The 26,623-nt window shown below is 38.9% G+C and overlaps 1 protein-coding gene across 1 annotated transcript; it reads right to left on the bottom strand.

Annotated features, from left to right (window-relative positions):
- Positions 1-466: 466 nt before the first annotated feature.
- On the bottom strand, positions 467-25,891 carry LOC103029039 (NACHT, LRR and PYD domains-containing protein 1 homolog). Its single transcript, XM_049465757.1, has 20 exons — positions 25,844-25,891; positions 25,709-25,749; positions 24,226-24,294; positions 23,497-23,550; positions 23,381-23,412; positions 21,319-21,386; positions 17,916-18,130; positions 17,577-17,821; positions 17,380-17,496; positions 16,464-16,599; positions 15,214-15,378; positions 12,574-12,611; positions 11,670-11,725; positions 6,861-7,075; positions 6,535-6,782; positions 2,826-2,960; positions 2,619-2,745; positions 2,271-2,306; positions 2,126-2,155; positions 467-1,981 (listed from the first exon to the last, which is right to left on the bottom strand). Exons 4-20 carry the CDS (start codon positions 23,522-23,524, stop codon positions 1,728-1,730), a joined length of 2,145 nt encoding a protein of 714 aa, XP_049321714.1. The 5' UTR covers positions 23,525-23,550; positions 24,226-24,294; positions 25,709-25,749; positions 25,844-25,891; the 3' UTR covers positions 467-1,727.
- Between the last annotated feature and the right edge of the window lie 732 nt (positions 25,892-26,623).

The raw sequence follows: 26,623 nt of genomic DNA, 5'->3' as shown, positions 1-26,623 counted from the left end.
TTAGTTTAACAAGGTATATCTGGATATCTATCTTAATTTAATATGTTTACAAACCACAGAGCAAACCCTGGTTAAAGTGAGGATTTCTACACCGTTTAAGTGATATTACATGGCCACAGTGGTGAGGTAAATGCCCTGTTTTCAGCTGTTTTACACTCACCTTTTCGAGAGGAGCAGCGGAGGGGGCTGTGACTCGCATTGAGCGGCTCTGAGCCGTGAGGCGCTACCTGTCACATGATCTTCGGAGCGTGATGTGATTGGCTGGTTGTTGGCTCGATTGAAGACTGAATCGATTGCTCATCCTGTGTGTCCCGGATGTTTATAGCGAATTTTGAGCGTTGTATTTTAGCAGTCGAATTTGACAGGTCGAATTTGAGCAACCTGAATTTATTTTAATTGAATTTTTTAAACTTGAATTTTTACTTTTGAATTTTTTTACATTAAAATAAAATAAGTGAAAATGATATACTGAAAAATTAAAGTGTTTAATTCAGAGGCAAAAAAAACACATGCAATAATTCAATGTAAAATAATTCAGTGCTAAAAATTCAAGTGCTTTTAAATTTCAAAGTCTGGTGACACTGTTTTACTTCCATAGTTGTACTCTGAAAGTAAGCGGATAGTGTATTTTATAGAGCTGACTGTTCCGTTTGAAAACGAGGTAGATGGAGCTTATGAAAGGAAAAGGCTGAAGTATACAGACTTGGTGGCTGAGGTAAGAGAGCGTGGGTGGCAAGCCTATATTAGGCTGGTGGAGGTAGGTACTAGAGGCTTTGTTGCGAAGTCTGCCACAAGACTGCTGTCTGAATTCAGAATTAGAGGTCGTGTGTTGAGGACAGTAGTGAAGGAGTTGTCAGATGTAGCTGAAAGATCTAGTCAGTGGTTGTGGTTCAGAAGGGCTGAGGCTACGTGGGGAAGGGAATGAGTTTGTGTTTGCTTGGAAGGGGGTGGGTCTGGGACGCCAGACTTCACTGTTGAGCCTTCTGGAGGTGTCGTGGGCCTAATTCAGCGAAACACTGACGAAGGAAGGTGCCTGCCTGATGACCCCTGAGAAGAGCTTGCACTGAAGTTTGTGTTAGAGTTTGGATGAAGGGGATTGGTGTGGTCCTGCTCTTGTAATAATTTGTCTCATGAGTTTTGTAGACGTCTGAGTACTTGGCAGTTGAGGCACGGACCATGAACATAGTTCGCTATGCTTCTGGATTCTTGTCGAGCCAGTATCAGATGGTAGTGGTTGTTCTGCTCACGCAACTTATAATGTCATTTATTGTGTGTGATTGTGCTTAGGTAAGTGTGTTGTTGCCATAGGTTAAGGAAGTGAGCTTAGATTAAGGAGGGATTCTGTTTGTTCATTGGTTATTTTTCGGTAGGTCTGTTACTTGGCAGTTGAGGCAATGGACCATGAACATAGTGTTAGGCTGTGCTTCTGGATCCTTGTCGAGCCAGTATCAGATTGTGGTGGTTTTGCTATTGTTGTTAGTTGAGTGAGTAGTAGATCCTGGCTGAGCCCTATGCATAACCCCAGCTGTTAGGTGCAGGATTTGTCAATTTCCTGTATTATATTACTTGAGATATATATATATATATATATATATATATATATATATATATAAGCTATATATATAAGCTATATATATATACATATAAGATAGCCTGATCTCTGTGTGAACTGTGCTCTGCTGCATTTCTTCTTAGTTTAAAAGGCTGAATATTTACATACACAAGCACTAATCTGCTCCGGTCAGATCTGCAACAAGGTGAGGCTCGTGCCTTAGCAGACTCTCATAGAACTTCCTCTTTATCTCCTGCCCTCCACACAGGAAGGAGTAGATCTTCCTCATCTGCTTCTGTGGCGTTTTACATTCTGTGATGATGGAGTACTTCTCCTCTCCTATCAGTTCATTCAGATCATCTGCAATAGGGTTCACTAATGAGACCCCCTTGATGAGGGCGTTCCTGTGTGTGGTCACAAACCAAACAGCTGAAAATAGAAAGATTTACATATTTTAAATTCCATTACGTTCATCTTTTCTATACATCATGTTTTTTATATGATTTCTTACACTAAAAAAAAGAACTTCTGGTCATTATGACTGGAAATTAAATCTTAGGTTCATAAACTTACCATATTCTGTGGATGGACCACTTTGTCTGTCTATTATAATAACAAACACAAAAACACATCAGTCTGTTTACTGTGCAGTATGTTTTTATACAATATACAATAATTGGACATTTATCTGACTCTATATCAGTTTATTGACACTTACCATTGGATGTGAAACTGGATGATCTCCTGTATTCGTCTACAATCAAAATAACAGACAAATATTTACATTTGTATTAATAATAATAATAATAATAATAATACATTTTATTTTTATAGCGCTTTTCAGGATACTCAAAGACGCTTATTATTCTTTTACATCTGGACAAATATCTTTTATTATTTATGCAGAGCTGGTAAATGTAACAGCGGTAGGAAAATGGAAAAGTTCTACACTAGGACTCTTATTATTTACAGGGTGTTCTTGTTCTTCTTGCCCAGCTGGGCACCAACTACTCTACACCAACCAACAAAACCTGAACCTGTTTGTTATTGACTGGATTGGATTTACCTGTTCTAATGACACCATCCCATATGGACTCCTTCCTCTCGTTAATCAGATGCAGTTCAAAATCATCATCTGGGTTTTTGGTGTACACCTCACAGTACTTGATAGGAGAATATCTCAGCTTTAATCGCTAAAGGAAAAGCGACAAATGTGAATTTAACTTTCTGTATAAAAACACAACAACAGCTGTTCTGCTCATCAGAAACCTACCTTAGGTTTAATTGTGGAAGAAAAGTTTTCACTTTTAAATTTGGTTTCAATGTTGTACCAGCTCTTCATCGGCAGGGATCTTTCTGGACCTGGTTTCAGGATTTTTACAGCATCTTTCTCTTTCTTTTCCACCTCCTGCAGCAAGAACAGCAAAAACAGGTGCACTTTGTTAAATGATTTTAAAGGCACACTATGCAACCTTTAGTAGGTTTTCTAAGGGGCTCCCCCTACAGGCAGGAAATAAATGTTTACTGTTGTAAAGATGCGCTTGTGTTTCTGTGGTTTCTCCCTCTGGACATGTGTGAATATTTAGTGCACAGCAGATTGACTGGCGAGTGCAACATATATTTATGTTTACAATGCAATCAGAATAAATCTAAGCATTCTAGAGTTATCAGTAAACGCTAGTCTAGACAGACACTTGACATACACTAAATCTCGTACCGGTTTCTGATTTATGATGGTAAAACTCACTTTCAACTAAATCTGCGCCAAATAACAAGCTATGTAGTAAATTAAATACAAAAACCTGTACTCCATTTCACAAATTAAGTTTGCTAAATAACAAACGATGAAAAAGAAAGTTAGACTAGCTATTACTAAAACAACAATCTTTAGCCAGTTAGCTAGTCAGCTATTTATCTAAACCAGAGACTGTAAAAAAGATGGACGCCGTGTCTCCGTTCCCATTCACTCAATGAAAATGAAGCCAAAATCGATCCTGAAACCCTAGTCTGCGCAGTAGAGACCAGAGGAGGGAGACAGACTGTGAAGAGACAGCCTACTCATTTAAATAACCCCGCCCCTGAGGGCTGCCTCGAGGTCACAGGCTGCAGAGCGGAATGGAGCGGAGCTGACGGTCTGTTATTGGTCCCGCCCATAACCAGCCCTTTTACAATAACCACACCTTTTTTGAATAGAGCTGAATAACGTTTTAAAAACTAATTCTGTGGGGATATAAAAATTTAACAATATAAGCTGTTGCATTTAAATAATGGAGGTAGAATTACAGCATATTAGATTAAAATATATGATTGAAAATTTGTCTGTTTTGCCATTGAAACCTATGGGGATGGGTGGGGTTACACAGCTTTCTGAAACCAAACAGCAGGGGGCGCCCAAACTGTGGTGGCTTCACTTTTGAGAGACGATGCTATACACAGTCTATGATCTAAACAAACAAACATCTCCACTAGACACTTAGCTTTCCAGCAACAGACCACATCCATTAAAACAGTAGAACAAACACAATTTATTTACAATGACTACTATAGTGAAAGCACAACCATGCACAGAAAGAGAGAAATCAATCCAAGTGTTTCTTACAATCATTCTTCTCTCAAGTTTTAATTAGGAGAAGGCTTGGCCGAAGTTTACCAGTGTGCTAGTCTATTCTCTTTGACTGGTTTCTCACTGGCTCTGTCAATATATACCTACATGTCTTCAGCTATCGCTAGGACTGGGCAATATATAGAGATTTTAAAAATATCGATATATTTTCATATGCGATATAAGACGAGACAATATCGTTTATATCGATATAGACTACGCTGCGTTACAGTGAGCCCCGTCAGTTCTCCCACTGTGTCTCTGTACAGCCTCACCTAGCCCCGCCTCCCTCCCTCATTATACACACTACCCCTCACCTAGCCCCGCCTCCCTCACTAAACATACTACCCCTCACCTAGCCCCACCCCCCCACTAAACATACTACCCCTCACCTAGCCCCGCCTCCCTCCCTCATTATACACACTACCCCTCCCTTAGCCCCCGCCTCCCTCCCTCACTAAACACACTACCCCTCACCTAGCCCCACCTCCTCCCCTCACTAAACACACTCCCCCTCACCTAGCCCCGCCTCCCTCTAAACACACTCCCCCTCACCTAGCCCCGCCTCCCTCTAAACACACTACCCCCACCTAGCCACGCCTCCCTCACTCACTAAACACACTACCCCCACCTAGCCCCGCCTCCCTCACTCACTAAACACACTACCCCACCTAGCCCCGCCTCCCTCACTCACTAAACACACTACCCCTCACCTAGCCCCACCTCCTCCCCTCACTAAACACACTCCCCCTCACCTAGCCCCGCCTCCCTCTAAACACACTACCCCTCCCCTAGCCCTGCCTCTCTCCCTCACTAAACACACTCCCCCTCACCTAGCCCCGCCTCCCTCTAAACACACTACCCCTCACCTAGCCCCACCTCCTCCCCTCACTAAACACACTCCCCCTCACCTAGCCTCGCCTCCCTCTAAACACACTACCCCTTCCCTAGCCCTGCCTCTCTCCCTCACTAAACACACTACCCCTCACCTAGCCCTGCCTCTCTCCCTCACTAAACACACTACCCCTCACCTAGACCCGCCTCCCTCCCTCACTAAACACACTCCCCCTCACCTAGCCTCGCCTCCCTCTAAACACACTACCCCTTCCCTAGCCCTGCCTCCTCCCCTCACTAAACACACTACCCCTCCCCTAGCCCCGCCTCCCTCCCTCACTAAACACACTACCCCTCACCTAGCCTCGCCTCCCTCTAAACACACTACCCCTCACCTAGCCCCGCCTCCCTCCCTCACTAAACACACTACCCCTCACCTAGCCCTGCCTCCCTCCCTCACTAAACACACTACCCCTCACCTAGCCTCGCCTCCCTCTAAACACACTACCCCTTCCCTAGCCCTGCCTCTCTCCCTCACTAAACACACTACCCCTCACCTAGCCTCGCCTCCCTCTAAACACACTACCCCTTCCCTAGCCCTGCCTCTCTCCCTCACTAAACACACTACCCCTCACCTAGCCCTGCCTCCCTCACTCAGTAAACACACTACCCCTCACCTAGCCTCGCCTCCCTCTAAACACACTACCCCTCACCTTGCCCCGCCTCCCTCACTCAGTAAACACACTACCCCTCACCTAGCCCCGCCTCCCTCACTCAGTAAACACACTACTGATCTTTAGAGCAGACACACCCACTCTAACCTGAACTGACCAATCAGCTCCTTCACATGGGTAAGAGAATAGACCTGACACCATTTCAGCCCAGATTTACAGAAAACTCAAACTGCACTTTTAATTTACTTTTTTCAAAAGCACAATGTAATTTTTATATATCCCTTGTTTTAAGCCTACTTTAAGTGGAAAAGATGTAATTTGAGAAATTGTTTAATAATGTTTATAATTAGTATAATTTTAAATAACTTTCAGTTGTTGAAGCTACTCTAATATACAGGATACGGCACTGAATTATAAAAAGTACCAATATAAAATTTGAAACATGTAGCTTTGTCTCAAAAGTATTTTTTTGATATTACCTTATGGATGAAAAAAATATCGAGATATATATCCTATATCGCAATTCAGAAAAAAATATTGAGATATAGTTTTTGATCCATATCGCCCAGTCCTAGCTATCACCATTGTGATTAAAGAGCCAATAGAAACTAGCCTGCCTTTTACTCTCTGCGGGGTTGGAGAGTCGTGAGCAGATGGGCGCGGGCTAAGAGCTTCTGAACTAGCAAGAGTGATTTTTGCTCTACAGACCACAAGGGCAGCCGAGAAAACCTCCATTCACCCTGTAATTAATTATTTTATCATCTAAACGGTATGAAATAAATCCATTAACTGAAAAAAAATACATAGCATGCAAAAAATAAACTATTTATTTTTTTTACTGAATAACCATTTTTTGCGAACATGGATTTTACCTGGATTGAATTCAGATCACAGGTCACCAAATACACATGAAGGGTCAAGAGAGAGGTTAAGGTTTGGTAGATCAACACCTCACAGTGGACTTTCACAGGGAATCCACTTCTGATTAGGAAACCTTTAGGTGAGAAGGTGGGGTGGAGGAGCTTGGCATGGAAGCGGGTCAGCTCACACTTCTCCAAGAACATTCCATCATCCTGCACGTCTAGAACCCTGACCACGTCAGTTAGAGCGGGGCTCGACCCTGTGGATAAAAAGTGTTTTATCACAAATCAATCACGACTGAAACTGAGAAGAAGATCCTCCATATCTATGACCTCACCTAAACAGGCAAAATGTGGTAGATGAACCTCCACAATACGACCGGAGATGACGGTGATGTCCATTAAAGGCCCACAGGGTTCAAACTGCATCCTCCTGAGGTCTTCACTATGCGGCTTCCAGTCAGCAAAATTATACTTCAGGCTAACGTCACCCTCCGTGACCCAGCGGAGACCAGATACTGAACATTCATACCTCCCAGCAGACGAGCTGACCCTGAGATACACACCAATACAAACACCAGCTTTACAAAAACACTTTAAATACACAACTGATTTCTCAATTCAATGTTTTCTAATCCTATATTACTATTTTAGATTGGATAAACAAAGTTTCTGAAGTACAGATACTCCATATTACTACTAACATTAATGAATTTCAGTAGCTAGCCTATCTTAACAACAATATTGTTCATATGTAGCTATACAGTTTATACAATCGTCTGTATTTACATAGAGCCAGTACAACAAACCATTAAGAACTTTAAAACCCAAACAATCACTGAATTAACAGAAACATTGAGGATTAGGGAAAGAAAAAAGTGCTGATTCTCCTGTGTGTTTACTAATCAGTTACTCCTTTGTGCTAATTTACACGTAAAGAGACTTAAAGGAGAAATCTGGTGTGAAATGGACTTGTGGTGAACCATGATAATATAATAATAATAATAATAATAAATCAATTTTATATAGCGCTTTTCTTGGTACTCAAAGCCGCTTTACAGAAAATTTCACATGCACACGTACAATATGCACATGTGTCAATGTTCATATGCAAACTTGAAAAAGGTGGGTTTTGAGATGACGTTTGAAGGAGTGCAGGGACTCAGAGTTTCGAATGGTAAGGGGGAGGGAGTTCCATAGGGTGGGGGCAGCGACGGCAAAGGCCCTGTCCCCACGGGTCCGGTATTTGGTGGAGGTAGTTTGGGTGAGGAGGTTAGCGTCAGCAGAGCGGAGTTGACGGGCGGGGGAGTGGCGGTGAAGGAGGTCAGACAGGTATGGGGGGGCAAGGTTGTTAAGGGCTTTATAGGTGATAAGGAGGATCTTGAAATGTATGCGTTGTTTTATGGGAAGCCAATGGAGTTGACGGAGGACAGGGGTAATGTGCTGTCTAATGGGGGAACGGGTGAGCAATCGAGCAGCAGAGTTCTGGACATATTGGAGTTTTTGAAGAGCAGTAGAGGGGAGACCATACAGGATGCTATTGCAGTAGTCGAGTCTGGAGGTGATAAAGGCATGAATTAATGTCTCTGCAGCAGGAGTGGGAAGAGTGGGTCGCAGGCGTGCAATATTACGTAAGTGAAAGAAGGATGTTTTAACTATGTGGTTGATGTGTGATTTGAAGGAGAGTGTAGGGTCCAAATAGATTCCAAGGTTTCTGACAAGTGGGGAAGGAGTGACAGAGTGACCGTCAATACAGAGAGTGAAATTTTGACAGGTGGAGAGGCTGGATTTTGGACCAAAGATAATAATCTCCGTTTTATTACTGTTTAGTTTGAGAAAATTATGGTTCATCCAGTCTTTGATATCCATGAGGCAGCAAGTGAGGGTGGAGAGGATGGCAGGGGAGATGGTTTTAGTGGTGATGTAAAGCTGGATATCATCAGCGTAACAGTGGAATTTTAGCCCATGGCGGCGGATGATATGTCCAAGAGGAAGCATGTACAGAATGAAGAGAATGGGGCCCAAAACTGAACCTTGAGGAACACCGTGTAGAACAGGGGTAGTGTGGGATTTGTGTTGATTGATGGTGATGTAATGGAATCTGTCAGACAGATAGGATTTGAACCAGGAGAGGGCGGTGTTGGTGATGCCGATGGATTCTAGACGGTTTAGAAGAATGGAGTGATTTACCGTATCGAAGGCAGCACTGAGGTCAAGGAGGAGGAGGATGGTGAGAGAACCAGAATCAGAGGAAAGCAGGAGATCATTCGTAACTTTGAGTAGGGCCGTTTCAGTGCTGTGGTGGGTGCGAAAACCAGATTGGAAAGTTTCATACAGGTTATTTGAAAGAAGGTGGATCTTAAGTTGATTTGCAACGGCTCTTTCCAGTAGTTTTGACAGAAAAGTGAGGTTTGAGATAGGTCGGTAGTTGTTCGGATCCTCGGGGTCAAGACCAGGTTTTTTGAGGAGAGGAGTGATGGCTGCAAGTTTGAGAGGTAACGGGACTATCCCAGAGGTGAGGGAGGAGTTTATAATGTCAATAATGAGTGGAGCAAGGGGGGTGAGGCAGTCTTTGATAAGCTGAGATGGCATGGGGTCCAGGGGAGAAGTAGAGGATTTCATAATGGAAAGTATTTTGGAAAGGTCGACAGAGGTTATGGGTGAAAAAGTTGATAGCCGAGTGTCAGATGGAGAAGAAAAAAGCGTGGGCTCATGGTGTGGGGTAGTGGAGGTGGAGGATGCGAGCAGGTGGTGGATGGTTTCTACTTTTGAATTGAAAAATGTCAAAAGCGTATCACATTTCTCTGGGGTGATTGATGATGAGGTGTTGTCATGGGGTTTAAAGAGCTTGTTTATGGTAGAGAACAGGGAGTGTGGATTTGAGGAACCAGAGTGAATAATGTTAGAGTAGTGAGTTGAGCGGGCTTTGTTTAGGACTGATTTGTAATGTTGCATGTGATCTTTGTAAGCGAGGGTATAGACAGTGAGACCAGTTTTCTTGCATAATCGTTCTAGCTGTCGGAGTTGTTTCTTGAGTTTATGAAGTTCTGGGGTGAACCATGGGGCTGAGTGGGTAAAAGTGACTGTTTTGGTTTTCCAAGGAGCTAGTGTGTTGAGGGAGGTAGACAGAATGTTGTTGTAAGTGTTGACAAGGTCAGTGGGGGTTGGATTTTCAGGAAGGGTGGAGCAGGAAAGAGAGTTTGATATACAGGTAGAAAGAGCGACTGGGCAGATGGACTTGAAATTACGAAAATTGATTGTGCGATTTTGTTTTGGTTCGGGGGTGGGAATGTCAATGTCAAATGGCATTGGATATGGTAAGGTCAGAGCTGGAAATGTTATGGATATGGACGCCAGTAGAGCAGACCAGGTCTAAGATGTGTCCGCGAGTATGGGTGGGAAAATTTATGTGTTGAGTGAAACTGGAGCAATTTAGGAAGTCCATGAAGTCCATAGCATGTTTACAGTCCGGGGAGTCAATGTGCAGGTTAAAATCACCAAGAAGCAGAATAGATGATGAAATTGAAAAAAGTGCGGTGATGAACTCAGAGAGGTCAGATATGAAAGATGGGTTGGGTTTGGGGGGGCGGTAAATAATAGCACAAATGAGAGGTTTAGGTCCAGGAAGTTTAAAAGCCAGATGTTCGAATGATGGGGCTAAGGGGAGGGACAGCGCACGGGGTTTAAGGTTTTGATTAAAAATAGCAGCAATGCCACCCCCCCTGCCCTCAGTACGTGGGTTGTCAAGATAAGAGTATCCTGTAGGGGTAGTTTGATTTAGTGAGAAATAGTCCTGTGGTTTTTGCCAGGTTTCATTTAGGCAGAACAGGTCAAGTTTGTTGTCAGTAATGAATTCATTTAAGATAAGACTTTTATTGTTAAGGGATTGTGTGTTGAAGAGGGCGATTTTCAGGAGCTTTTGTTTTGAAGCAGTTGAAGAGGAAGTTAGGATAGTCCGGAGATTGAAAAGGTTCGCAGAGGAGGAGTTCTGATGACGTGTGTTGTTTTGATGACGTAGGGAGGAAGTGCGGAAGCCAGTGTGTAAGTATAACAAGTATAAACTTTGGTTTAATAGCCCACCTCCAGGATTTCAGTACTAGTGATAGGGGCATAGCGTTGCACATTAAAAGAAATGACGTATTTTAAAAAGAAATGACACCATTAACTCAAACTCAAAACTCAAAGTAGCTCCACACTTCATTGGTAGAATTCTGAGAGTCCTGACATTTCAAACTTTAAAAGTGCACAGGCAGTGCAATATTTTCCCCTATTCTACTTATTCTCAATATACTCAAAGGTTTGTACTCGTGATCATGTTTCATTACACTCCAAGTCTATTTTACACCAGGTTTCACCTTTAACATGGCTAACGTGCATTACCCTTATATGTAAAATGCAGTGAAGGTCATAAGAACTGTCTCAAAGCTCGAGTTTTAGAGGAGTTTGAAACTGATCTGCTGTTTGGTATTTTGCACTGAATTTTGTTTTCCCTGGAAGCGCAGCTGAATTATAAATCATAAATCATAAAATCATATAAATCATTTTATTACACAAATCTACGTTATTACATAATATGTCAGTCTTTGATATTTTAATTAAGTTTTTATTTGCTGATGTGTATTAAAATTTGCCATAGTTTTTCAATTTTTACTTTTATTTAGTTCTCATCTTGTTTTCATCATGAAAAATAGGTTGACAACCAATATTTTTCATCATTGAATGAAATTAACACTGCTGACTACCCAGTGATTCTGCCGCAGTTGGAAAAACAACATTACTAGGGATACTGTCCTTCCCAATTGGAGAAAAAAGTGGGATAAGATTAGATAAAGCCTGTTAATATTAATAACATTAACATCCACACAATGTGAGATTCTAATGTTAAACTGACAGGTTTTGTATTTATTTCTCAACTCAATATTTGAGAAATGTGTAATTTAATTTATCTTTACAATGTTGGGTTTTGCCATCAACTCAATTCTAGTTTCCAACTAAAACACAACCTTTGTAGAAGATTAGAGTCCAACATCTTTCTAATGTAAAGCTAACTGTCTGCTAGGGATTTTACTTGGGGGAGATTAACAAATAAACCTGAATTGTGCATATACATTTACACATATATTACTTACACTGTTTAAAATGCATACCTGTAGTGTAGATTTTCATCAGCTTCAGGTTCAATGTGTTTCCATTCAGCTGTATCCTGGACCAAAAACCATTAAACAAAAATAAGGTTTTCTGTTTTAAGGACGGTCTTGGTTAATGTCTGAATGTTCTGGTAATAGCTGACTGAAGGAGCTGTAAAATCCCATATGCTGAGTAAATTCATAAATTATAGAGTACTAAGTTTAACTTACAATACACTGTATTTAAACTACAGCTGTCAATTGATTGAGATTTTTTTTTATTTGCTTTGATTAATGGTAATAAATCACATTTTACCTTCTTAACACTGCAACCTTTAAATCATTTTAATGAGAAATAAAATAATCAATGTGAGATCAAAACAATGGGATTTTATTTATATTCAAATTTCTTTGTTTAATTGTATCTTTTTAACTTTGAACACAGATTGAAGTTTTTTTGTGCAGAAATAAGCTAAATTTCCAAAAAAATTAAACATTAATGGATAACATGAAAAAAAGGAAGAAGGAACGATTCTCCTTAAGGTTCAGCTCACTCTTCCTTTACATTCAGCCAGTTACTGAAACACACCAGTTTATTGTACTGGTAGAAGCTTAAATGGAAATAAACACTACCCCAGTGTCCAGCTCTCAGCTCAAACTACTTCTATTATTAAACTCAATAATAGAACTCAATCAACACATCAAACAGAGATTAAACAAGGAATTAAACAAGTAGGAGAGAGAATGTGTGTGTGTTTGTAAGAGAGAAAAAGATAGAGAGAAACACAGAGATGTATTACACTGAGAAAGACAGTGAGAGTTAGTTATGAGATTGCTCTGAAATTTAAAACATCTTAAATTTATAATCTAGATGATATTTCATTTACAAAGGTTTGAAAATTACAGACTGTGACTCAGAGCTTACCTGCACACTGGAGCAGGATCTACAGCTGCTTTTCCACCCTAGAATGTATAAATTCAAGGAGATTTTATTGTCATTCGCATCACATGTGGTGCATGAGGTGAAACGGAATTGTGACCTCACGATCCAGTTTACACCCAAGAGCAGTTGTTAAAATAGATATATAGATAAAACAAGATAACAAAATTAAAGAACACAATAAAAATTGAATATAACAAAATATATAAAGATTAATACACAAAAAAATTAATAGGGAGAGTAAGCAGGTAGCAGCAACAGAGTGCAAGTTTTGCTATAGCAGCATGATAATGTGAATTAAGAGCAGTCAGTACAAGATTACATTACATGGCATTTGGCAGATGGTTTTGTCCAAAGTGACTTACAATAGTCAAGTACAAAAGTAATAGAAGTTAAAGGTAAAAACATCTTTAGACAGGGCTTAAAGTAGGTCAAAGGGAAATAATGGGATAGAGGAGTGAAGGAGGGGAAGAAGGAAATGGGCTTAGAAGTAGTTAGTTAGTTAGAGGTGTTAGGAGAGTAAGAGCTCTTTGAAGAGCTCTGTCTTCAGGAGTTTATTAAAGATAGTGAGAGATTCTCCTGATCTGGTAGTAGAAAGTAGTTAGTTAGAGGTGTTAGGAGAGTAAGTGCTCTTTGAAGAGCTCAGTCTTCAGGAGTTTATTAAAGATAGCGAGAGATTCTCCTGATCTGATAGTAGAAGGTAGTTAGTTAGAGGTGTTAGGAGAGTAAGTGCTCTTTGAAGAGCTCTGTCTTCAGGAGTTTATTAAAGATAGTGAGAGATTCTCCTGATCTGGTAGTAGAAGGTAGTTAGTTAGAGGTGTTAGGAGAGTAAGTGCTCTTTGAAGAGCTCTGTCTTCAGGAGTTTATTAAAGATAGTGAGAGATTCTCCTGATCTGGTAGTAGAAGGTAGTTAGTTAGAGGTGTTAGGAGAGTAAGTGCTCTTTGAAGAGCTCTGTCTTCAGGAGTTTATTAAAGATAGTGAGAGATTCTCCTGATCTGGTAGTAGAAGGTAGTTAGTTAGAGGTGTTAGGAGAGTAAGTGCTCTTTAAAGAGCTCTGTCTTCAGGAGTTTATTAAAGATAGTGAGAGATTCTCCTGATCTGGTAGTAGAAGGTAGTTAGTTAGAGGTGTTAGGAGAGTAAGTGCTCTTTGAAGAGCTCTGTCTTCAGGAGTTTATTAAAGATAGTGAGAGATTCTCCTGATCTGGTAGTAGAAAGTAGTTAGTTAGAGGTGTTAGGAGAGTAAGTGCTCTTTGAAGAGCTCTGTCTTCAGGAGTTTATTAAAGATAGTGAGAGATTCTCCTGATCTGGTAGTAGAAAGTAGTTAGTTAGAGGTGTTAGGAGAGTAAGTGCTCTTTGAAGAGCTCTGTCTTCAGGAGTTTATTAAAGATAGCGAGAGATTCTCCTGATCTGGTAGTGGAGGGTAGTTTGTTCCACCATTGGGGAACTCTGTATGAGAACAGTCTGGATTGCTTTGTGTGAATGTTTGTTTGGTAAAGTGAGGCGACGTTCACTGTAGGAGCGCAGTGGCCGGGAGGTAGCGTAAGCCTTCAGGAGTGATCAGTGCAGGTAGGAAGGAGCTGTTCTGTCATCACCTTGTAGGCAATTGTAAGAGCTTTTAATTTGATGCGAGCATCAAGTGGTAGCCAATGGAGCTCAATGAACAGTGGGGTGACATGTGGCCGTTTTGGCTGGCAATAAAGTGTCTCAGTGCGGGTAAAGTGACAGTGTTTGTAAACAGTATTTGTCCTTGTGTGTCAGTGCAGTGTGTTGTTTAGGTGGAGTTTAAGAGTCTTACAGCTTCTGGAATGAAGCTGTTTCTGAGTCTGGTTGTTTTGCACTTCATGTTCTGCCGCCTCCGGCCTGAGGGGAGCGGGGCTGAAAGTGCGTGTGTTGGGGGGTGGGATCCAGGGCTGGACTGGTAATTTGGAGTATATATAATATAAAACACTAAGGCTTTAAATTAAGGCTTTGAGTAGTATTGGGTTTACTTTGCCCCACAAAATATATGAGGTAATCAAACTTTATTAGCAGAAAAACAGATAAATAATGTAAACAACAGATCCTAAAAAGAGATACGCCAGCAACTTTAACACGATTTCCTTTACAAAACTAAATATTTTAATAAATAATTTAAGCCATTAGAATCAGTAATAAAAATCAGCCACAATTCCCTTCTTTTTCGCAGCTAGAAACAGCGAGTTAGAGTGACAGTATTTGAACACACAGCATGTTTCTTTGGTGGTGCTGTTCTAGGGTTCAAAATTGCGCAACGGTAAACCGTATGAATCAGTATACTGCCCAGCACTACACTCACCTTCTTATATTTAATATGTTGATGATACATTATGCTTCTCTGTAACCTCACATACATGAATTACAAGTCTGTAGTGCTCCGCTAATAGGGGCCGGTCTAAACCAAAAATGCCAGGGCTGATTTTTTGTCGCAGTCCAGCCCTGGTGGGATCCTTCCTGATGCAGGCGGCCCTTTTCCTGTGTCTGGAGGTGTAGATGTCCGTGAGGTGCTGGGGAGGCTGACTCTGTGCAGCCTTCACCATTATTTCTACATTATCTTGTTCTGAAAGAGAGAGGCTGACTGCATTTTAAAATCAATACACAGTACTTACATTTGCCGAACTGTTCAGAAGCTTCCATTACTTTTTTCTGGTCAGCAGCTCTTTCTGACCTCGCCTCCGATTTTTCTTTGATCTTAACCACCGGTGTCTCGTATCCTTTTGACCGTTTCAGGACTGCAGGTGAGGATTCAGAAACTGCAGGGCCTTGGATTATGTCTGAAACATTTAAAATTTATATTTTCTGCAGGATTTGCTTATGCTACTTTATAACAATACATAGTAATGCTTTATTTTGCTTTTAAGTGCTTTATTAAATTAATGCTTACATAATGAAGAAAAGCATTATGTTTATAATATGATATTTTTCTGCTTATATATATATAAGATATATATATATATATCAGCCAAAAATAGTGCAAATACTTTTGGATATAAGTTAACTTAATGGATTAACAACTTATAAATCATGATATTAATGAACATATTATCTTTTTAAAAATGTAATTGTAACATAATCTCAAATATTACTATTTTAAAGTAACATCATCTGATTAATTTTGGAATAAAAACAAATGAAAAATATAATTTATATAACATATATATTTACACAAATCCATTCGGTGTCCAAATACCAAAAATATCCTGAAATAATTCCCTGTATACGACATTACACTTTGTGAAGATTTACATTGGTCAATTCATTATAAATTGATTAGACATGTAGCTTTTAAAACAGCTTAGACCAGCAAATATATATCATTTTCATCCACAGTCTAAAGTGGCCTGGTTTTGGATGGATTTTATTTATTGTTTCTTGTAAGGCAGTGTAAAATCTGAATTCAGATTCTTACAGCTATGCTTCAAAATCAAGCAGAAACCTTCCCTGAACAGATAAAACAGTGATTCCAACAAAAACAAAAACTCTTTTTAATACTGTTAAAAAAAGAATTTGTACAAATACTTTTGTATACATAAAAATAATCGCAAATTTGACTTGCCTAAATCTTGCCAATCTCTTAATGATGCTGCACAACCATCTGTGGTGAAACGGCCCTCACCCTCAGCTGATCAGATTATTAGATTATAACTCTTTAGGGTAATGGCCCATGACAAGCTAATTTACTTTTTTTATATTATCCACTCATTATTCAATTAAAATCTACAGGGGTGAAAAATATACATTTTTTTAAGTCTGCTGGATGTGGAGGTTCCAGCCATATAATAAATCTACTGTACTTTTCTGGCCACATAGAAACAGCAAACTGTGGAATTATTAGGAGTATTAAGGTGAGTAAATTTACCTGATTGTATGTAAGCTTGCCGCACTACAGTCTTCTTTTCAGACAATAATTGCAAATCAATGCTGTGCTTTGTGACCTCTTTAATATTCACCTTGAAAAAGTTTGGGGTTTTGCTGGTGTATCTCAGCTTCAGCTTCTGCAGAGAAAAAAATGATAAAACCTGCTATATAATATGACAGAAAGCAGAGATAAAATAAAGAGATAATTTTATTTCAGTTTCAAACTAAATAAAATCAAATCAAATTAATAACTTAAAAAGTGCACAAGAAGAAGCTTATTAAAAAACAATGTTTACATCCTATAACACTAACTTCAGCTCCGAGCGCCGCCATTACTATATATACACATAGACTCTGCATAGCCAGCCTCCTGGTGCCGTCTGCTACGTCAGGCGCAGGCTATGCAGAGTCTCTCTCTCTCTCTCTCTCTATATATATATATATATATGTCATTATCAACACAATGATGGTTATTAATGCCTCGTTTTAAATGTCAGGGCTCTCTGGATTCTAGTAAGGAGGTGTGGAGCTACTTTGAGCTGGATAACGCTGTAAAAAGTGATTTATCAGGGTAAATTATGCCCCGTATCACCCAGTCTGAAGGGTGTTTGGAGGATCTGTTAAAATTTCTGGATCTCTGAACGCTGTGTGAGAGCGGAGGTGTGCTATTCATCAAAGGTAAGAACTTTTTATCATATTTTACTACAATAAAAGTCTTCTATAACACCATAAATAAATTGTAGATTTTGTTTACACTGTAATTTAAAGGAACAGTTATTGTAACTGTATTTGTATTTGTATATTGTATTTGATCATGTAGTCTCTGATTTAGGATTTAGGATTCAGATTTAAGGACTTTAGCACTTCAGGAATGCTCCAATAAAAATGAGAGTTTTATAATGAAATGTTAAATTTACCTGAGGTGTGATTTGGGAGGAGCAGGATGTGCTGAGAGTGTAGTGTTGCTTCATCTGCAGACTGACATCTGGCCATGTACAGATCTTTACGCTGCCTTTCTCTCTTTTCTCTACAGACTTGAGAGAAAACACGTCTGATTACAGAGACAGAACTCTTCTCCCAGTGCAGCACAGCGCACTGATCATACCACCCTCACCTCTTTCATTTTCACATCCCCTGGAATCAGGTACACATGAAGGGTCTGGTGAGCAGTGGAAGAGAGGTAGATCAAAATGTCACAGTGGGCTTTCACAGGAACCCCACTACTGACCAGAACTCCCATCGGTATGAATGTATGGCAGAACTGAACTGCGTGGAATTGTGATATTAAACAGTCCTCTAAAGAGACTCCAGTGTCTTCTGCACACAGCATTCTGAAATCCCTCCACCTGTGCTGAGTATCTGTGGAGGGACATCAATCAGAACCTCTTTAAATGTCCTGTAGTTTTAGGTATCTAATAACTGTGACTTAATTAATGATTTTAGAAGACTTTACCTAAACAGATGAAGTGTGGAAGATGGACAGCAGCAAGTTGTCCTGAGATGACTCTGAGGTCCATTAATGGCCCACAAGGAACAAAACCCTTCTTTTCCAATAAATCACTATAAAGATCCCAGTCTCCCAAACTATATTCCAATTCAACGTTACAGAAGCTCTGCCAACGAAGACCAGTGACTCTGCACTCGTGACTCCCACGTGTAACCGAGATCCTGAAAAAAGAAGCATAAAAAACATGCAGAATTCTCAAAATAACACCAAAAACTGATTATTTCAAAGCATCATTTAAAAATAATGTATTAAAAAAATTATGTTTTATGTTTTGTTTTGTTCAGATTTAGATTCAATTTAGATTAGTCTCTCTATAATAGCATACTAAGATAAAATAATAGTATTATTAAAATATTCGGATTACTTTAAGTTGCAAATAGATTACTTGCTTTTTAAATATACAAAATACAAAAACACATAAAACTAGAGCTGCAACTAATGACTAATTTAGTAGTCGGCTAATCTGCCAAATATTTTTTTCCGTTAGTCGGTTAGTTGTGATTACTTTTCGTCATGCCTTTCATTTGTTCTTCCTACTGGTGAGGACAGCTAAACATTTAGGCCCCAAGATCAGTTTTGTAACCCCTCCTGTCTCATTTGTAACTCCACCCTCCTCATTACCTCCACAGGTGTCCCTAGTGTGTGCCTGTGTATGAGAACCTCATGTGCTCCTTTGTTCTCGGTCACGCTTTATGTAACAGGGAGGAGGCAGGATGCAAGCGCAAGTCTGTTTTATTTTCCATATCGGAAAAAGTAAACATAAAACAAAACACTATGTAATAATATAAAGAAAAGGTAAGTGAAACAAAACACTATGAAACAGAGGAAAAACTAAAAGACTGAAACAAACAAGCAAAAATAACAAACAAAGAAACAAACTAAATAAAGACAAAAAACACAGCAGGTCTGAGGCAAAACAAAACAGATAAACAAGATCCAGACAGAGTAACAGGACACGGTCAAACAAAAAGCACGACACAGAACAAAGGAGCACATGAGGTATTTATACACAGGCACACACTAGGGACACCTGTGGAGGTAATAAGGGGGGCGGAGTTACAAATGAGGAGGGGTTACAGATGACAAGGCGGGGCTAAGGCGGAGACAAGACCAAAACACAACAGTAGCACATGGCTGGGAAACATGACAGGTAAACAATAACAGGACAGGAGCAGGAAGGAACCAAAAAAAAGGAAAGACACTGAACAGACACAGGCTAAGGTGTGACAGTTATTTTCAGGAGATTCTAGGATAATTGTTTTCATTTTTTACTTTTTTTGTATTTTTTTCCAAGGAGATTCCTTCCTGAAATGATTGTTTGTCTAAGAAAATAAAGTTTGTTTTTCTGCAGTTACTTTAACAAACAACTTCATTTCAAACAGGTTTCTTTATGGAAGTGAGGATATGTAAGATTTAGATTTTTTCAGTTGTTACAAAAATCAATTACAATAACAATATCAACTAAAATATGTGTATACCTCTGCTCTCAGTAAACAACGGAAAGAAAGATATATTCAGATAATCAGCTAATCATACAGCTATGGCCCAATGTGCTTGGCAGAGGCGGTTCTTTAATTAGGCAAACCTAGGGCCTCGACCAAATCTGTCCTCCATAGGGGCCCCCAAATCTGACCATCCCAGCTACAGTAAATACACCAGAAACAATGTTAATTGGTTACTTATGTAAAGTAAAGAAAAAACATATTTCTATTTAAAAAAAAACCCAGAAATTTCAGTAGAATACCGAATTAATGTCTAAATACTAATTGTCCAAACTCACATACCCCCCTCCGTTGCTTGCATTGAACTAGTCCATAATATGATGACGTAGCTGTAGATGTAATGATGTAATGCTGCAGACCGGAGCCCCAGTGGGCGTGGCTAAAGGGCGGAGCATTCAGCTTCATCGCTGTTCAGAAGCTTAAATCGCGCTACGTTTAACCGGTAGCACCGCAGTTTCTGCCTTCTTTTGACAGATCTGTTAAGGTGATTGGCTGCAGTAAAAAATGATGGACAGCTTGGTCTGTCTGTGGATTGGCTTAATAAAAAGAGATTGACAACAAAAGTGTAGTATCTGATTGGCTGCAGTCGAAAATGATTGACACATGCTCCGCCTTTAAGCCACGCCCACTGGGGCTCCGGTCTGCAGCATTACCCTTCTCGAAACAGCGGGAACTGTACGCGACTAGAGTGAACTACAGCTGTCACAGTGAAAATGAAGGGGAGTTATGAAAGTGGTTCTGCTAAACGAAAGAAACGGGCAGAGAGCAAATGAATCGCAGATGCACTGCCAAAATTCACCTCCTTTTTTACACCTCCTGGACCGATCAGTGTTTTTGGGGTTGATTCCGATCACCGAACGCCTTTCACCACGATTGGCAGATCGCCGATACCGATATTGGTCGGGGCCAAATGCCACATTAATGCCACACAGGTGCCAATCAAACCTGATACAGATTCCCCTAATTACATCCATGCCAAAGCATACACTGGTAATCTACGCTGATAGTAAGTAAACACAAGTGTTACTGACCAAAATAAACGCTTTTTAGGAGAAATATAAGTTATGTGTAAATATTTTTACAGTTTTAATGACCTTTATAAACATCACTGTGACAGCGCTAGTCGCAGTTTCACCGCAGCAAAGTACGAGCACGTGAATCACTTATCTAACCAGCCTTTACTGATTTCTGCCCCCAATAACCCTTTCAATAACCTCTAATAGCCTTTAATAGTCTTCAGTAGCCTTCAACAGTCTAACCTTGCAGCCGTGGTGTGTTCACTAAACTCCGTAGTTATAAACATCCTGAGGTTAGCAGCGCGCTAACTGACCTGTTTATAATGTAATCCCAGCAGTGACTCCGTGACGGCTGCTCTAAACTGCTGCTGTTAGCTGCTTGGGCTGAAAGATGAACTGTAGAGAGCTGTATTATCCGGTTAGTGGGGTTAAAACCTTTATTTCATACACTAAACAACTCAAACATTTTAAAAACGCTCCAGACTGGCTCAGCTAGAGCCCTGTAGCCTAGGGCCCCAAAATGTCTAGATCCGCCCCTGGTGCTTGGGCAACTGCCCTTTTGCCGTCCTTGGCTGATATTGCCCTTCCGAGGGAGAGGAAAAAGATTTTCTTTATAATTCGTAAGTTTCGTAAAACAAAGTTTTCAGAGTCAATCATTCAGATTCAGATTCAGCCCTTTCTTCGTCCCTGATGTTACATATAATCTAACCAGTAATGTCAGTAATAAACACTTTAGATTGTAGCACTTTGACTGTAGATTCTGTAATAATGGTCATGTTTTAACTTTTAAGTTTTTAAATCAAAAGTAATTGAAATGTACAGCAGCAGTACCTGTACTTTACAGTTTCATCTACTGCAGTGACTCTAGTTGGTTCAAAAGGCTGCCAGTGTTCATGGTCCTAAACAGAAAAAAATAAAAATAAATAAATCTGATTTAAAAAGGTAACATTTGGATCATTTAAAAATTAGGTGATAGAAATCACAAAATATTTATTAATACACACAACTCCATTCGCTACCATTCAAAAGTATAAGTTGTTTTTATTTGTTGCAGATAAATATACAAATGCTTAAAATTATTTTAGTATGTGAGGAAAACAATTGGTAAGAAACATCAAGGTACCTCAAGGCATATTGCATATTGTTAATCAATTAAGAATTTCATCAACAACCTTAAATTATACATAATGTGCTAAATAATTCCACAATGTTGAATGGTAAGACTACACAATATACACATTATAACAACAAATGCATACAATTGGTACTTTGAACTGACCTAATTTAATGTACAGTATCAGTGAAAAGTTCATGTTTTACAGTAAAAAGTCCTGCACTCATTACATAAATGTCTGTGGGTTTTAAAGAAGTGTTTACAGCAGGGGTGTCCAAACTATGGCCCACGGGGTATTAGGGGCCCATTTTCTTTTTTGGAGCGGCCCACAAAGTATTTTAGAAATAGAATGAAAGTTGGCCCGCTGTTAAGCAGGTTTTAATAATGTGAGATTCAAAGTTTGAACACTAGGTCTCAGAAACAGGCCAAAGAGTCGGAGAGGGTGCGCATTTCTAGCGCAGAAAAACTGGGCAAAAGAGTCTAAAATCGGAGAGGGTGCGCATTCCTTGTGCATTAAATGGGCCAAAGAGTCTAAAAACGGAGAGGGTGCGCATTTCTAGCGCAGAAAAATGGGCCAAAGAGTCTAAAAACGGAGAGGGTGCGCATTTCTAGCGCAGAAAAACGGGGCAAAAGAGTCTAAAAGCGGAGAGAGTGCGCATTTCTAGCGCAGAAAAACGGGCCAAAGAGTCTAAAAACGGAGAGGGTGCGCATTTCTAGCGCAGAAAAATGGGCCAAAGAGTCTAAAAACGGAGAGGGTGCGCATTTCTAGCGCAGAAAAACGGGGCAAAAGAGTCTAAAAGCGGAGAGGGTGCGCATTTCTAGCGCAGAAAAACAGGGCAAAAGAGTCTAAAAACGGAGAGGGTGCGCATATCTAGCGCAGAAAAACTGGGCAAAAGAGTCTTAAATTGGAGAGGGTGCGCATTTCTAGCGCAGAAAAACGTGCCAAAGAGTCTAAAAACGGAGAGGGTGCGCATTTCTAGCGCAGAAAAATGGGCCAAAGAGTCTAAAAACGGAGAGGGTGCGCATTTCTAGCGCAGAAAAACGGGCAAAAGAGTCTAAAAGCGGAGAGAGTGCGCATTTCTAGCACAGAAAAACGGAGCAAAAGAGTCTAAAAGTAGCCGTAATTAAGGAGTTTAATATTAAGAGACATCATAAAATGAAACATCAATTTGAAAAATCTTAGTTTACACAACACTGTCAGAGATAAGTCAAGTAAAATGGGGTAAATGAAAATAATCAGGAAAAATGTATTATTTAAAGTGGTATATTTCATTATTTGTTTTATTACAGAGTCTGTGGCCCGTGACTTCAAATATATTTCTCCTTCTGGCCCCCAACAAAAAAAAGTTTGGACACCCCTGGTTTACAGGGTACACGCTTGTGCTGTAACCTGTAATATTCAGGTTACATTAAAAAACTGGATGTGGAAAAAAAGCATTTGAGCTTGTTGTAGTCAGGTCGTATTAATCAGTGGTGTTAACAGATAATAATTAATCTAAAGTAGAGTTTCTGGTATCTTTGCTCAGCTCATCTAGATGAGCAAATTTCTCACTTTAATTCATTTATTTCTTTTTTATTGCTTTTAATTTTGCTTTTAATTGCTTTTACTTTTCTAAAAAATATAAAAGTAAATAATTTTCTAGTAATTCTACTACTGCATGACTCACAATAACTATAGCCTAAACATGACACTCTGGTGACGTAACCTGCAGTCAACACACGTGACCGTTAACAACTTTGTTTATGAATTGCAGCCAGTGACTGACATTCAAAACTTACCACAAAAACTGAACAGAATTCACAAGTACGCCCTGGTGAAATAAAAAGAATTATGTAAATAAAAATAAACAGGTCTAGTTCTATATTATGGAATATTATTTCCAGCTTGAACTTACAAGAAGATGTCCACAGAGAGCTTGACATGGAGTAAGGGTTAAAATTTGGTGGATCTGGAATACATACATCTACAAATTACTCCACAGATCAGGGACAAATTACTATCATTACACAGCATTTACAACATTTACCTCAGGTTTAGATCTAAAGATAAAGTTTCCATTAGGTAATCTGAATGTCTAATCCAGCGGCGTTGTCTGGGTATGTAGAGATCCAGGGCTCAGCCCAGTTTATCATTTATTTTACAATAAGTAATCATCTGTAGCTGATACGGTGCATCGGATTCTTTTTCATACATAATGAATGTGATTATTGCTAGACTAGACAATTTTAGATTTTAAATTAGTAAATTACGTTTACAAGAAACTTATTAATTTGTATGTATTTAGGTGTATTAACTTCATCATTTTGTTTAAACAAAGACTAAATGGCCGCATGTAGTGAAATGTACATGAAAAACATTTTAAATTGTTATTTTATAGAAGAAACACAATTGGATTTGACCTGATCTATAACATAATCCTTAACATACTTCCATAACATAATGTAACAGTACATTTTAGTTGAACTAGTACTGCGCACATTTAAATTTATTGTTTCCAAGCTTTTTTCTGACAGTGAATTTCAGTAGGAAGTATGGAAAGTTTACTTTCTGCAGGGCTGGCTGCATTCAAGTGTAAAAAGTGTGAACATTTTAATTATCAACATTATTATCTGACTTATCTCACATGAATGTGCTGCTGCGCACAGATAAAAGGGTGTTTTTCCTGGCTTCGTCTGAAAATGATCCTCTGCACCTAAAAAATAGGCAGTCCATCAGTACACACTACACTCTAAAAAACTGTACCCTCAAAGGTACAATATTGGTCTTTACAGGGTCTGATTTGTTCCCTCTGAAGTACAAAGTCATTCCTAACAGCAATAAGTACAAATTTGTACCATTTAAGGTACATTCAGTATTCTGTATCACTGTACTAATAAACAAAATATATTTTAATTACACATTTTTTATTTGAAAGCCAGACAATTTTGGATCATCAAGTATTTGAGCCATATTCAGTTGATGATAATGTTTATAATCTATATTGGCACAAAAACCAAGGGTACAAAAAAGGACTTTCACTGAAAGGTACTTTTTTTGTACCTCAATATAAGGTACAGCCCAATGACAAGCTTTGTACCCTTTTAAGTACAAATCTGTACTTATTTTTTCTCAGTGTGTATAAATAGGTGCTATAAACAGTTATTAAAAATAAGTAGTTAAAAATAAACAAATAAAAAGTATATGAACATTTAAAAGGAAAAACTAAATGAATAAACAAACAACAAAATAATAAAGATGAAGTAAATCAGGTACCAGTGGAGGGGAGGTGGTTATAAATGAAAAGTTTTAAATGATTAACGGACACAAGCGAGCTGAGTTTTAGTCTTTTCTGTATTAAACTGCCAAGGTATTTATAATCTGGAGCTCAGAGTTTCAGTGTTGGATCTCACCATGTTAGTAATATTTACAGTATGAAAATCCGCATTAATAGATCTGGAAAACAGTCTAGACTTTTAAACTACCGTAGTTTGTGCTTATGAAGATAAATCTTTAAAGCAGTAAATGTGTTTTTCTGCTGCATGAACTGGGTCAGCTGAGCAAATATAAAAGTGTCTCATCTACATAAAGGTGTATTTTACAGTCTGTGATAGTCAGCTATTTCGTTTACAAGGCTGTATCCTTCTCTGAAATCAGACTAATAATTAGAAAGGAAGAAAAAAAAGGTTTACGCTGTTTATTCACTAAAGATTCTAATATTTAGTTTAGATATTTAGATAGTTTCGAGGTTGGTCTGACTGATTACATTAGATATTTTCCACACCCTGGAAATTCTGAAAAAATAAATAGGGGTCCAGTTTATCTCCTGGAGGACTGGAGTGAGAGGACACCACCACTTTCAGAATCTGTATCTGGATTAATATCAGTTTGGTTCAAAAGCAAATTTGTATTTTGATTATCAAAAATATGACAACCTGCAGTGAAATGTGTCTTAAAAGCCTTGCAGACTTAAGAAATCAACTGATCATCAACTAAAACACTGGTTGGTAACAAAGGGGACTTTACTTTTATTGTTTTCTATCTGCAGAATGTGTTTGTGAAACTGAAAACAATTTATTGTAGAATGTTTGCAAAAACAATTAAAAATCAATATATTAAAAAGAACTTACCGCTTGCTGATTGCTTTACAAATGGACCAGACCAGATTCCTCTAAAATGGACAAACAAACATAAGAGTTGAGCTATCTGCTTAAACTGGACAGAAACTTAATGACGTGTCTAAACTGTTAGTGGAGTTTTATTACCGTTGAGATGAACCTTTAGCCGGCAATATGACTGTACTCAGACTCTTTACTTCTCATAAAAAAAAAAGAAATTAACATGTTAACAAATTAACACTTTTTTGTATCACCAGGACAGTTTACACAATACACATATATATGTAAACATAAATACAGAACATTGTTTTCATTGATAAACTCAAAGGTACAGAATATCTGTGAGTTTTATTTAACCCTTGTGTGGTATTCATATGTTTGTTACTCGTTTACTTTGTTACTTGTATTTAATTCAGCAAAATTAAGCAATTTTACATTAAAATGCTTTACACATGCTTGCTTCACCTAAATTGCAAGCAATATAAACAGCTTACATGGTTAATATTTGCCCTTTACCTTTCTTATGTTACATTTCTTTCAAAAAGTGCTACTCTTTTTTATTAGTTTTTTAATAAAATGTAAAAGAAAATGAATTAAACTCAAGATATGAGTAGAACATTTGTTTAGTTTCAAATTTACAAATGAAGTAATGTTTATTAGCCCTTGGCCAAACAGACTGTATGTAATATAAATGTGTGTGTGTGTGTGGGGGGGGGGGGGGGGGGGTGTACAGTGTGTGTTTATGGAAAATGTGTTTTGATATATGTTTCTCACAAAAAATGAGCCAATGCCAATGAGTTTGAGTTAGAAAAAAAAAAATTTAGTATCATTTGATGAAAAATGAAAACGGGTCCCACAGACCCGAACACCACACAAGGGTTAAGGTGATTTGAATGTTTATTTAAGTCCATCAGTACAAGATTAGAT

This window comes from Astyanax mexicanus, chromosome 16, assembly GCF_023375975.1.
Source record: "Astyanax mexicanus isolate ESR-SI-001 chromosome 16, AstMex3_surface, whole genome shotgun sequence".
NCBI lineage: Eukaryota > Metazoa > Chordata > Actinopteri > Characiformes > Acestrorhamphidae > Astyanax > Astyanax mexicanus.
The sequence above is the reverse complement of the archived record's forward strand: the minus strand, read 5'-3'. Positions and strand labels throughout refer to the sequence as shown.

Excerpts from the sequence above, each read along its gene's own strand:
- LOC103029039 (XM_049465757.1), bottom strand. The coding sequence starts at position 23,524 with ATGTCAAGCTCTCTGTGGACATCTTCTT. Across the intron at positions 16,600-17,379 it reads CCTCCCAAATCACACCTCAG|AAGCTGAAGCTGAGATACAC; the intron begins GTAAATTTAACA and ends TTTTCTCTGCAG. Across the intron at positions 2,961-6,534 it reads GTGATCTGAATTCAATCCAG|GAGGTGGAAAAGAAAGAGAA; the intron begins GTAAAATCCATG and ends TTCTTGCTGCAG.